Source organism: Gadus macrocephalus, chromosome 14 (assembly GCF_031168955.1).
Source record: "Gadus macrocephalus chromosome 14, ASM3116895v1".
In the NCBI taxonomy this organism is placed as follows: domain Eukaryota; kingdom Metazoa; phylum Chordata; class Actinopteri; order Gadiformes; family Gadidae; genus Gadus; species Gadus macrocephalus.
In genome coordinates this window covers 5,191,381-5,204,277 of record NC_082395.1, presented here as the reverse complement: position 1 = coordinate 5,204,277, position 12,897 = coordinate 5,191,381, and the positions used below count along the sequence as shown (strand labels likewise).

Below are 12,897 nucleotides of genomic sequence, written 5' to 3'. Positions count from 1 at the left end.
GTCGACTAACCATTAGTCAATCTGAAGAGGCTTGGTTAACCCTCCCGGACACCGCTATTAGGAATAACCGCACCCCCGGATGGAGCTCCATACATCCACACGCACTGGACACAAACGCATGTTTTATTCAATTCATTTGTTTGGTCAGCTGTCAAGCTCCAATGCAATTGCTTGTTTATAAGTACAAGTTGTTTGCAGTTATAAGTTGTATAAACTGCTTTGTCAATTCTGTAAAAAGATGGCTTATTATTGTAAAAAAAATAATTGTTACAGTTTTGGATTATCTGTAAAGTAGAACAATGTTAACTCAGTTTCTTTGAGAACACAGCCCTTAAACTCTAAAAATTTTCGCATACATAAGTCGTTGGCAGTCCTACTAAGCACTAAATCCTCTGGGGGGAACCCAATAGATACCTCGCTTCTGGCTAGGAGATGACAATCTAACCATCGTATATTGGGGCTGGGCAATTAATCTGATTTTGATCGCGATTAGTGTCAAACGATCACAAAACTAATATTATCAAGTTTTATTTTTATTTATTTTTTTAAATGTTTTATAGAAAGTGCTGGAAACAGCATTAGTTTAGATTTGAACATTTTATTTTTTACCATTTTGTGTACTTTTTAAGGCGATATTTCAAAGTTCTCAGTTACAAAGTGTCTTTTGGTAAAGACATGCTGAATAAATACATCATGTTTTCAAACTCAAAAATAATTATTTGGATAATCGTGATTTCAATATTGACAAAAATAATCGTGATTATGATTTTTTTCAATAATTTAAAGGCACCCAGTGCAACTTTATGTAAACATTCAATGAAAAATAAACATTCAATTTCTAGTCTTTTTTACACGTAGTAAGTTTCAATAACTCCATACCATTACATATCGACATTCAAGGAGCAAAGATGAGACGTCGTTGTGTGGTGAGAACTGATAGAAAATCGTAAACAACAACAATCGCCGGTGGGGAGAAGCCATTTTTCCATTGACTGGAAGCCTGCTTTATTTATTGTAGGTTACAAAAAATAAAGAAAATGGCGGCATTGTTGTTGTTATCGATTTTGTATCAGTTCTCACCACACAACGACGTCTCATCTTTGCTGCTTAAATGTCGGTATGTAATGGTATGGAGTTATTGAAACTTACTACGTGTAAAAAAGACTAGAAATTGAATGTTTATTTTTAAGCCTCGAAAGTTGCACTGGGTGCCTTTAACAGCCCTACCGTATATTAAAGTAGAAATGAGAAATACAAAATTGGAACAAGGCAAAGTAAATGACCACGGTAAATACAAATGGAAATATCTGACGTTATCAAGTGGCAGCGTCAGACGAATCACAAACATCAGCACTATTTATGTTCTCCTATAATTATCGGAAGTGGTGTTTGGTTTGTTAACAATAATGACTTTGAACATTATTGGTGGATCCCAGTGTTAATATCTGGCTGGACGTGTGTCTGTAGACCCAGGCGGTGCTGCGGCAGGCCTGGCTGGAAAACATCCGACCCGTCCTGGTCCTCAACAAGATGGACCGGCTCATCTCTGAGCTGAAGCTCACCTCTCTCGAAGCCTTCACACACCTGCAGAAGATCCTTGAACAGGTGGCCTAACCTTTAACCCCTAACCCTAACCATGACACTCCACACACCTGCAGAAGATCCTGGAACAGGTGAACTAACCTTTAACCCCTAACCCTAACCATGACACTCAACACACCTGCAGAAGATCCTGGAACAGGTGAACTAACCTTTAACCCCTAACCCTAACCATGACACTCAACACACCTGCAGAAGATCCTGGAACAGGTGGCCTAACCTTTAACCCCTAAACCTAAACATGACACTCCACACACCTGCAGAAGATCCTTGAACAGGTGAACTAACCTTTAACCCCTAAATCTAACCATGACACTCAACCTAATCCTGGAACAGGTGACCTTCCATAATACCTCAGCCTAACTTCAACCCCTTAACCCCATTTCTCTGGCCTCATCCCTATCCCTTAACCCATTCATGTTTCCATTCAGTTGAGTGTGTTCAACCATAACCGTTTAGCACGGGTATCTCCGATATTTAGGTGCGAGTGTAAATCTGTCATTATGTCATTGTTAGATGACATTGTTCCTTCTAAAAACAATTGTGAAACATTCTATTATATCCGTTTATTAGACGTATTAAATCAATTGCCCAATATTAGGTTGGTTGTAAAGCTTTCGGCAGCCTGTGAAGCATGATTAATTAAACAATTTTCTTGGAATGAAGTTGAAGTTAATCTACTAACCAAACAACAGTTATATTGTTGGCCTAGTATGTCTCTACACAAGGAATCTGTCCTGGCTCTTTGCTTTCAGCACACAGTACAACAACAGATATGAAGATCCCCCTTGTGTTGTGTGTCTTGTGTGCGTCCTGGTGGGCAAACAGACTGATAATAGCACCGGGAAACGGTGGACCTGAACAGAGTGTTTCTCCCCAATGTTTGCTCGGATCTAGCGCGGGAGAAAACCAAATCAAGCCCCGATATTGGTTGGTGCTTCGGCGCAGACGCCACAAATTTGCATTTGATGGATCGCAAATGGCCACAGGCACGGCCCCACTCGCTGCTGCCACGGTGACCGCTGCTTCTCTTCCGCAGCTCTCAATTGAAAACGAATGACTGTCGGCCCCGTTTGCCCCATGAATCTTTTGGTGTGAGCGTTCGGTAATACACATCGTCGTCATTAATGTTATTATGAGCTACAACTGTGTGCGCTGGGCAATGAGGCTGCAGTCACACTACATTAACCTGTGATGTGGTTAACGGTTGCTTCCCAAAGGAATGCTGTGGGGGAGTTCTCTTGGGCTGTGGGGGCGTTCAAGAGATTTTGTTAATATCGGGCCTAGAGTTGGCGAGAGGTTTAAAAATGTTATTCTTTGGCTGAAACACATATTCTGCTCATCTACAAAAAACATTTCTTGATTTTATATTGTTTCTATGTTTATATTGTAGGTCAATGCTGTGACAGGAGCACTGTTCACATCCAAAGTTCTGGAGGAGCGGGCAGAGAAGGAGGAGCAGAAGGAGAAGAAGGAGCAGAAGGAGAGGGACTCCTCTGGGAGCCAGGCGGGGGAGAGCCAGGCGGCGGAGACCCCGGGGGCGGACCAGGTGTACGACTGGAGCGCCGGGCTGGAGGAGACGGACGACTCCCACCTCTACTTCTCCCCGGACCAGGGCAACGTGGTGTTCGCCAGTGCCATCGATGGCTGGGGATTCAGGTAACGGTCAACCCCTGAGGTTCAGGGGTCATCGGTCGTTTAGCCAGATGCTTATTAGTAGACTTTTTTTATTCAATTGGCCACAGGTGAGGCTGAGAACCATCGAGACGTACAATCGATTTGAGGTTAACTAAAACGAAAAGAAACAACTCTGCGCAACCGAGTTCCTATTTTTTGGGTTGTGGCTATAAGTTAGGGTTAGGGTTAAGTTTGGATAGAGCAATTCCGAATCCCTAGTATAATTTGAAATGCAAGTGTGCTGTTGAGCCAGTGGACCCACTGTTTCAGATGGAATTTGTACACTGTTATTTTAAAAAAAATTATCCTGGGTTGAGAGATTTTGGAAAAAGGAGGGCGTGCTATCCCCACGGTTACGACCCACACCGAGTTTTTGATACTTTTTAGAACCGTTGTTGTGTAACTGTTAACTAACATTGTGTAACTAACCCTCTCTCGGACCCTCAACCCTACATCAATGCTCAGACAGCTTCACCCTCCACACACACATACACACTATCGTTATAACCCTTGGACACTGGTATTAAATAAATCGCTGCTCAGACGGAACTTCATCATCCACACGCACTGTGGCATTACACTATTATTGTCCGAAAAGCTCAACTTTCTCTTGGAAATCGCAGTCAACCGATGCCCTGACAGAGCTCCACACGTCCACACAAACTGCCAGTGCCCTTTGGTGTTGACGTCAGAGTTTACCTCGGAGAAGTCGCTCTAATGTCACGAAAAACACCATCTGTGTCCGCGTTAGAGTGGAATGTTCACATAGTGTTGTGGGGAGAATTGCAAAAACATAGGATTTTACCCCTTCCTTCCAGCAAAAGTGTTCAAATCACATAGATTACTATGTTGACCATCATATAAGACAAATTACCACGTTTAAGTGGTTTGGGTTCACTGGCTCTTTAACAACACAGTTCATTCAAGAACTCATCCATTCATGCACGTTTATTTTTGTCTACAGTACCATCAAAATACCTAGAGGGGGTGCTATAACATTTGCCAAACTCTTATAGCTATTCAAATTCTGCATTATTTTGATCCCCACTAGATGGGGTTGTCAACTTAATTATTAAAGATGACGTCGTTATATATTTATATAGTGTATGGAAAAACAGTTTTATTGAATGAAAACACAGGCATTAAGAGATGCAGGTAAGGGCCAGACATCTTCCTTAAGAACATCCGAGGAAAGAACACAGACCCTTTCGGCCCTTGGTGTCCCAAACTCCCCCAATTGACACTACGATGCTCTTTGCAATCTCCACAGTGGTCTCCCAATGTGGAGGTATAGATTGTTGCATGTTTAATGGCAAAAGATCAGGTTGTCGAGACCCAGTTCCTCCCAGCAGCTGTGTCCTTCTGATCACTTTACGCTATAAATAGACCAATTAATTCCCCGTCGTGGCAGCAAAATATCCTCCGTGGCTGAACCCAACTCCCATCTACCGTTGCGCCGGGGAAACTGAGGAGGAGGGGATTTCAAAACAAAATGCTCTCCCTCTCCCAAATAGCTGCGTTAACAACAACATCTTCCTTAACACCGCTAATAAGCCCCAGCGACAAACAAAACTTCACCCAGGCATCACTGACACCAGTGATGGTTTTTCCAATGTTTTACAAACAACACTTGCATTCAAGTTAAGAGTTAATACTTCTTGGATGTCTTCCCTTTTTTCCGCCAGCATTCAGCAGTTTGCCCGCATCTACAGCCAGAAGATGGGTATTAGGGAGGAGGTGCTGTGTAAGACCCTGTGGGGGGATTTCTTTCTCAACGCCAAAGCCAAGAAGATCATGAAGGGGGCTCAGGTAACTCAGGACCATGCTTCCAGCTCATATAAACCCTGTCCTCCTCCTCGCTACTGACTCTCCTTCCTTCAGGCCTTTGACCCTAGCTCTTGTCTTTTGTCTACTTTCTATAAAGTTCAAGTTATTATTTTCACAGCGAGGAAATCTTCTACTCCAATGAGTATTCCAATGAGCTGTTTTCATATAAAGCGGTCTATCATCTGATCTGGGGTCATGCTTTGCGTCAACATCTCTGGCTGTTCCATGGGATTTCTGTTGTTTCTGCCCTTCATGCTCAACTTGGTCCTTCTGCATTTGTGCCGCACTGGCACACAGCTTTACATGTTACATGATATGTACCTCAGTGTTCTATGATGCTAGCGTCTCGCTTTGCTTACCAACGCAGTCTAAAGGTCGTCATTCGAGCACAAAAGTTGGATAGCAAAGGGCAAGCACATGCAGCCTCAATTATCATATTAAGCTTGGCAGAGCTGAGCAGAGATTTTCCGCTCAATGTTATCACAGGTCGGTGGTTTTCTAACGCTTATTTTGCAGTGAGTGTTATAATGTGGATGTCAAAGCAATTGCCAGGTTTTCGGTCTTTTAAAATGTCTCACACCTGCTGTGCATCAAACAACAGTCTCTGTTACTCTCCAAACACAAAAACAGCTAAACTAGCTTGAGGTTTACCACTGAGACACAGGTAAGCTTGTATCGTCCTCCGTGTTAAAAGAGTGGCATGGGTATAAGTCATTTCACGAGGTGCTGCTAGCACTAAGGCCTGTTTTCTATGGGTTCTCGTCTTCAGTGTTGGTGGTCGTAGGTCAGGTGTGTAAATAACACGGATAGATAATGTTTTGATGCGTCGTTTTTATTTATTATACATATATGGCGGTCTTCAGGTGTTGAAGACTTCGGCCCTTTAAAGACATTGTGTGTTTGTGTGTGTGTGTGTGTGTGTGTGTGTCCTTAAATGATCACTGACCAGATGCTGCAAGGCAATGAAGGTGAACAAATGGATAAATTGATGGACGCTGTATGGCCACACTATCCATTCATGTATTCTTGGCCAGATCATTTCAGCCCCCCATCCTCATTCATTTACTTTGCGCCATTCAGTAAGTGGTACTCCTTTCATGCTCCGGTGGTGTCTCCTGTCCTCACAGTGCTCTCTGTGTGTGTGTGTGTGTGTGTGTGTGTGTGTGCGCGTGCGCGCGCGCGCGTGTGTGTGTGTGTGTGTGTGTGTGTGCGCGTGCGCGCGCTCGCGCGTGCGTGCGCGCGCTCGCGCGTGTGTGCGCGCGTGTGTGTGATGAATGAGCACTGGGCACACGGCAGCCCAGCACCGGGTGTCCATCACTCTCGGTTAGCTGTCGACGGCAGGGACTCAGCCGTCCCTGTGTTTCCCTGGCCGCTGTCTGTCTTGACGGTTTCACAGCGACTAGCCGTCCTCTCGTCTCCTTCTTATTCAACACAGCGCCGTGTCGGGTCGTGATCGAGCGCCCGCCCCTAACCCTCCCTTCCTTTAGCCCCTTTTAAGCCTTGAGTGGCGTTTACAGCCGGAATGAACGCGGTTAGCGTGGTATAGGCCGGTGAGATTCCTAATGGACTCCCATCAGCCACTCCTGGGCTCACTCCACAGCGCCGGCCTGCTGCCCACTCGCTACGATGGCACTACACTGACCCCCGCTCACTGTGGGCTCGCCGCTAATGGAGCGAGTGGTTCTGTATTCCATGCAAAAGGGTTGACAAAGCAAACCACGGAGGCGAGCCCAACCCCCAACCCCCCCCCCCCCCCCCCCCTGGCCCTCCTTCAATTATTGGCAAACCCATGACACCCAATTACCTCGGGTACCGACGCTGACATCATGGCCTCATGCCACGTGTGATCACTCTCAGGCGGATCAATGCAGCGATCGATGGGCGTGCGCCGTGATCGATGATGGCGCTCCCCTGCGGCCATCATCAAAGGACCTAGCGGCGTATCCATCTGGCGCTGCCGGTGGACGCTAGCGCAGACTAACTAACGCGCTCAAGGTCGCGTTCGGCATCGCCTGGTGGTTTATACTGATTGGCCGGTGAATGGTTCCTGTGTTTGTGAATGTGTCTAGCCGGCAGCTTTTATTCCTTCAGGCAGGCGGTCGCCCGCTGCTAGGCACCGACAGCGACGGTGACCCTTTCATTCATCCCAAAGCCGACCGGCCATTAAATGGTCGGTCGGGGTCATCGATGGAATGGCAGGGGGCTTTTGTTGAGCTATGGGCTCTGTGCTTGCTTTGGCCTCCTGGCGGAGTGTGTGTGTGTGTGTGTGTGTGTGTGTGTGTGTGTGTGTGTGTGTGTGTGTGTGTGTGTGTGTGTGTGTGTGTGTGTGTGTGTGTGTGTGTGTGTGTGTGTGTGTGTGTGTGTGTGTGTGGGAAACATGAAACTCAAACTTTTATTCAATAGTTTTCGGCGGTGGTAACATCACACAAGGGTTTTCTAATCGTCAAATAGCCTTTTAACACGATTAGCTAAACAATACACCATTAGACCACAGGTGTGATGGTTGCTGGAAATTGGCCTCTGTAAACCTATAGAAAATTCATTTACCACATGAAAAATGTCTAGACTTATAATGTCAGATTTATTTAATGTTATATTCATTGAAAACAAATGTGCTTTTCTTTCAAGAATGAGGACATTTCTAAGTGACCTTTTTGAACGGTAGACTACTAGTTAATATGGATGTGAGGAACAGCTCGACAGGACATGAAAAGACTTCTGTTTATGTGTTTTAGTCGTGTTGTTTCTGTCAAGCCAACACATTGCACCCGTACTCTGATGCTGGTCGAATCTCTATCTCTTTCCTCATTCTGACTGTGAGGAAACAATGTGTCTCTGCCAAGCATGCAAACCATAGGCTTTATCATGGTGGTTTATAGATGGATCAATTGATAGAGAGAGAGTTGTATATACTTGATACTCTGATACAAATGCTTGTTCTAATGAAGAGACGTCACATCTGTCTGTCTCTCCATCCCTTTGTTCTGCAGGCCAAAGGGAAGAAGCCTCTCTTTGTGCAGCTCGTCCTGGATAACATTTGGACGTTATATGATGCTGTCGTCACCAGGAGGTGGGTGAGCAGCAGCCTAATCTGACCCTGTTCAGTGTTTGTGATTGGTTAGAAATGGTTATGTGATGTCCCTTAACTTTAGGTGTTATGTCCTTCACATCGCGCTGTGAAATCTTTTAATAACTACCTACGCTAGTCACATATTCTCAGAAAAACACATCCGATGCAATGTTTTTAACAGTATTTGTTGAGAAACTGTTTTGTGTTGAAAGGTGGCGAAACCCGAAATAAAACCTGAATAAACAAATCGCACACTTCATTTGCACTTGTGCGATCTTTCAATTGATCCAAAAAAGTATTATTTGGTGCAAACGCGAAACGTCCTCCATCTTCTATTGTCTTCCAGGGACAAGGAGAAGGTGGAGAAGATGATGACCTCGCTAGGGGTAAAGGTCATGGCCAGGGACTCCCGTCACTCAGACCCGAAGGTCCTGCTCTCCGCCATCTGTAGCCAATGGCTGCCCATCTCACAGGCTGTTCTCTGTATCCTCACTGTGTGTGTGTGTGTGTGTGTGTGTGTGTGTGTGTGTGTGTGCGTGTGTCCTGTTGGCCTCATTGCCTTAACAAAGCCCTTCATCCCGTGGCATGCCATATTCGCCTTTGCACTGCCAATCAGAATTTCAAGGGCTGTGTTTAGAAGCACCAAGTTAACCTCCGCTATTCATGCGGCTCGAAAACGACACAATCACATTCTAGGGTCACTTCAATGTCTGCAACTAAACGCTAAACTTCTTAAATAAGGGTTTGGGATCCATTAAGTCTTGTCTGCTTCGTGTCAGTGTGTTTGGGTCATGTCGTTGTTCTTAACCCCAGCTGTAGCCATGGTGTGTGAGAAGCTGCCGAGTCCTTTGGACATCTCCACAGAGAGGATTGAGAGGCTTATGTCCGTAGGGGCGCGACGGTTCGACTCCCTGCCAGAACGGACGCAGGAGTTAAAAAATGGTAGGATACACATGCACACACACACACACACACACACACACACACACACACACACACACACACACACACACACACACACACACACACACACACACACACACACACACACACACACACACACACACACACACACACACACACACACACACACATGCATACCGTAACGTGAGAAACCCAAAATTGGCGGAGGAGTTGGAGTCAACCGCGGTGTTTTCCTGCTGAATAAACTCTGAAAAACAAAAATCTGCTGATCATCATGGATACATGAAGGCTTGAACTACAAGCAGCAAACCTTGGGCATGTGTTATTCCTTGCATGTTTGTATTTTACAAAGACTGTTGGTTGTTGTCAATGTGAGTCCATAGTTGTTGTGTGTCCTTGGTTGTGGTTCAAGGCAGGCATGTGACCTTAGCTGTGTGTGTGTGTGTGTGTGTGTGTGTGTGTGTGTGTGTGTGTGTGTGTGTGTGTGTGTGTGTGTGTGTGTGTGTGTGTGTGTGTGTGTGTGTGTGTGTGTGTGTGTGTGTGTGTGTGTGTAATGTGTCCGTCCCGTTTTGATTAGTACAATCATAGTGTACCAGGCTTCTCCTCGCCTTGACCCAGCTGTCATGTTCAATGATTATTCTTTCATTTTAGCTTTTTCAAGTTTTTGAAGCTGGTTGTCGACCAAAACGTGCCATAGTGGGGCCAAGTGGTTCGCCGGCCAACCCCCCCGGCAGGCCAACCAGTTACTAAGCCAGAACAACCTTGGCACCCTGGCCACTGGAAGGGAGAGGGGGAGAGAGGGAGAGAGAGAGGGAGAGGGAGGGAGAGAGGGGGAGAGGGAGGGAGAGAGAGCGAGAGAGCGAGAGGGGGAGAGAGAGAGAGAGGGGGAGAAAGAGAGAGAGAGAGAGGGAGGAAGAGAGGGAGGGGGAGAGGTCGAGAGAGAGAGAGACTACCTTTTTCCTGCATGTTATTTCAGAGGAAATTGCATGAAGAGATTTGATGATTGACTTGATGATATGAAGCATCCAACATACCCTGTCGTTTGTAAATGTGAGATGGATTGATTTAGCCAGTACAACGTCTTGACCAAAGGCAATTACATCAGAGCTTAAGAAGTAAATCCGAAAATTATAGCCTCTATGCATGAAATCTTATCTGCTAGTTCAAATATTCATTAGGGTTCCAACCGATATCTGAATATTCGGTAGAGAAAAGGAAAGAAAAAAAGTCCACCCATAGTGCGTATCTTTCACTGCCTGTAACGTAGCAGGTGGTGTCACTGCTGCAGAAATCTAGTTTTTATCAACTGATCCTTTTATGCCTTTTCTTTTCTAAATAGTTTAATTGGTAAAACAAATGTGTTAAAAACGCAAAACAACAATATCCTGCCAGTGGCCTTCCAATCCACTCATCAGTCTGACTTTGTTACGGCAGAGCTTCAATGCAGTCTTAAAGTTTACAAAACCACACAGTTTCCAAAGTATGAGAGTAGGCCTACTACGAATTATCACAAAGCAAATCGGTGGTTTGAACATTTTTGAATAAATTTCATGGCAGGACGGATGCTATTTATCCGGTGAGAAATCCCACAGGCGCTGTTGTGGGGGACGGATCACCAGGAAAGGAAAAACATCGCCACCTCTTCTATTCACGTTTACTAAATCACAGACACAGTATCATTAGTGGGTAGAGCTTTTTGGTGACTTTAGGACTCGTTTGAACATGTGACAATGGCTTCTAAATACCTTTATTATGCGAACCCCTCTAAAACCATTAATGCTTTGGTCTCCAGCAATTGGACGGCAGCTGTCAAAGTGTTGCAGGAATATTCAAATAATATTTGAATATCCAACTACAAATCTAACAAATTATAATTCGGTCATCCCATATTAGGCCATTGTGATGATGGCTAACGTTACCTCAGCTGAAGCATTGACATGAAGCGTTCGCTGACGTCTACCGCCCTTACTTATTTATTTTAACCCTGGGATATTGAGCCGAAATGTAAACCTAGCCTTCTACCTTCAGTTCACAAAGATGCGTAGACGTAAAAAAAAACGTGAATATTTTTTGGTATTTCAATTTGTTCATCTAAAAAAAAAACACAGAAGGGAGATGCGACTACGTACCAAACAAATATCAGAATATTCGCCACAGCCCTTTTCCGATAGAAAGCACTACACTGTGCCTTGAATGCTATTTATTTTTGGGGCACTTTGCTCATACTGTGTCACTCTTGGTTAAAATAACTAATAAGAAAATGGCTACTTCTCTTCTTTGCTGAAAGATCCAGCCTATTTTTTGTCACCTAGCAACCATGTGCCCTCTCCTTCGCACTCAAGAACAGCTTGGAATCAATGCTGTACCCAAGCACTGTACCATGTGACAACGCTCACCGCACAACACTTTCCTTTTGAATGGGGCATCAGGGGTCAAGGTTATAGTAGAATCTCTTTTTAAAACGTTTTGTTCTAAATGTTAAGCCCTTTGACTCCAGCTGATACGGAAGAACTGGGTTTGGAGGGTGTCGGCCCGGCATGTTTCCTACAAAGACCTTGAGTCCACTCTTTGTGTGTTACAGCCTTTGTCCAGTGCTCCAGGGAGGCCGAGGCGCCCGTCATCGTATTTGTGTCCAAGATGTTCGCCGTAGACGCCAAGTCCTTGCCCCAGAACAAGCAAAGGTCAGGGCTGTTTTTTTTTTTGCTGTTTGTGTGCGTGTGGGTGCGTGTGCGTGTGTGCGCGTGCGTGTGTGCGCACATGCTTTTTCATCCAATAGATGGTGCTGCAGCCCTGTCTGCCCCCTCCTGAGAAGGCTATATAGGTATTTGACCCTGCCTCAACCAAAACGTCTGCTACCATTCGGGAGACATTAGTATGAGCAGACATGAGTCATGGTAAGGCTGGGTGATAATTACCATGTATCCTATCGGATCTACGTATAATCATTTATATAATAATCTGTTCATTAACACCCATCTGATTAGTGTCACCCGTCTGATAAGTGTATCTGACTGATCCAAATTGATAACAAGAAAATATGCTCTTACAAATGGTTTGAAACATACAATGGGAGATCACGTATCTTTCGATTCCATACATCATAATGAAAGTAATGAGGTTTTGAGAGTCATTACAATGATACATTATTCTAGTCTTCCAGCCTTAGTGTTTGGAATGGATGCTCTGATGCTCTTCTTGTTTTCAACACTCATACATTCGAGTAATCGTACAATACCATGGTGAGGAGCCATGCTAATAGTCTTAAAATACCACACATGCATGCGTTCCGAGCAAGTATTGCCCCCAGTGGGAATATTATTTGAAGGCTTGTGGATTAATGCCTGTGGTTACATACTGCAGCGCTACTTGGCAAAATGTGATGTTGTGCCCTGCGTGTGAAAACTAAAAGGCCTTCACCCCTTGTCTCACACTGTCAAATATCGGTATTAATAGAAGGCCACTGCACAGTGCCTTCTATCATATGGTTCACGGTCATCTTCCAAATCACATGGTACACTTTTGCTTTTATGTCTTTTCCCTCCACCACTTTTCACAACGCTCACAGGGCGTTCAGGTTCAAAGTGAGCGTCGGTTGTGTTTTTTTCGTTTTCCCCCCCCTCCATTTTCTTCTGTCTATGTCATCCTTGGAGGTGAACCCGGGGTAAGCCACAGACCCGAGAGCCTCCTCCCCCCACAGCTAATGACGGATGAGCCCGCCCCGGCCCTGCTCCACTTTTAGAAACACCAACGTGGTCAAAAGAAACCAAAAACTCAAATGCATCAGATGACTCCTCATTCCA

At 45.0% G+C, this 12,897-nt stretch overlaps 1 protein-coding gene across 1 annotated transcript in view; it reads left to right on the top strand.

Annotated features, from left to right (window-relative positions):
* The window catches only part of efl1 (elongation factor like GTPase 1), a 69,727-nt gene that overhangs the window by 1,635 nt on the left and 55,195 nt on the right, over nucleotides 1-12,897 (top strand). Inside the window, exons 6-12 of the mRNA XM_060072165.1 lie at nucleotides 1,468-1,605; nucleotides 2,993-3,258; nucleotides 4,962-5,085; nucleotides 8,094-8,173; nucleotides 8,520-8,656; nucleotides 8,993-9,115; nucleotides 11,679-11,778. Coding sequence (XP_059928148.1) covers nucleotides 1,468-1,605; nucleotides 2,993-3,258; nucleotides 4,962-5,085; nucleotides 8,094-8,173; nucleotides 8,520-8,656; nucleotides 8,993-9,115; nucleotides 11,679-11,778 — 968 coding nt within the window. The remainder of the gene's footprint in view (nucleotides 1-1,467; nucleotides 1,606-2,992; nucleotides 3,259-4,961; nucleotides 5,086-8,093; nucleotides 8,174-8,519; nucleotides 8,657-8,992; nucleotides 9,116-11,678; nucleotides 11,779-12,897) is intronic.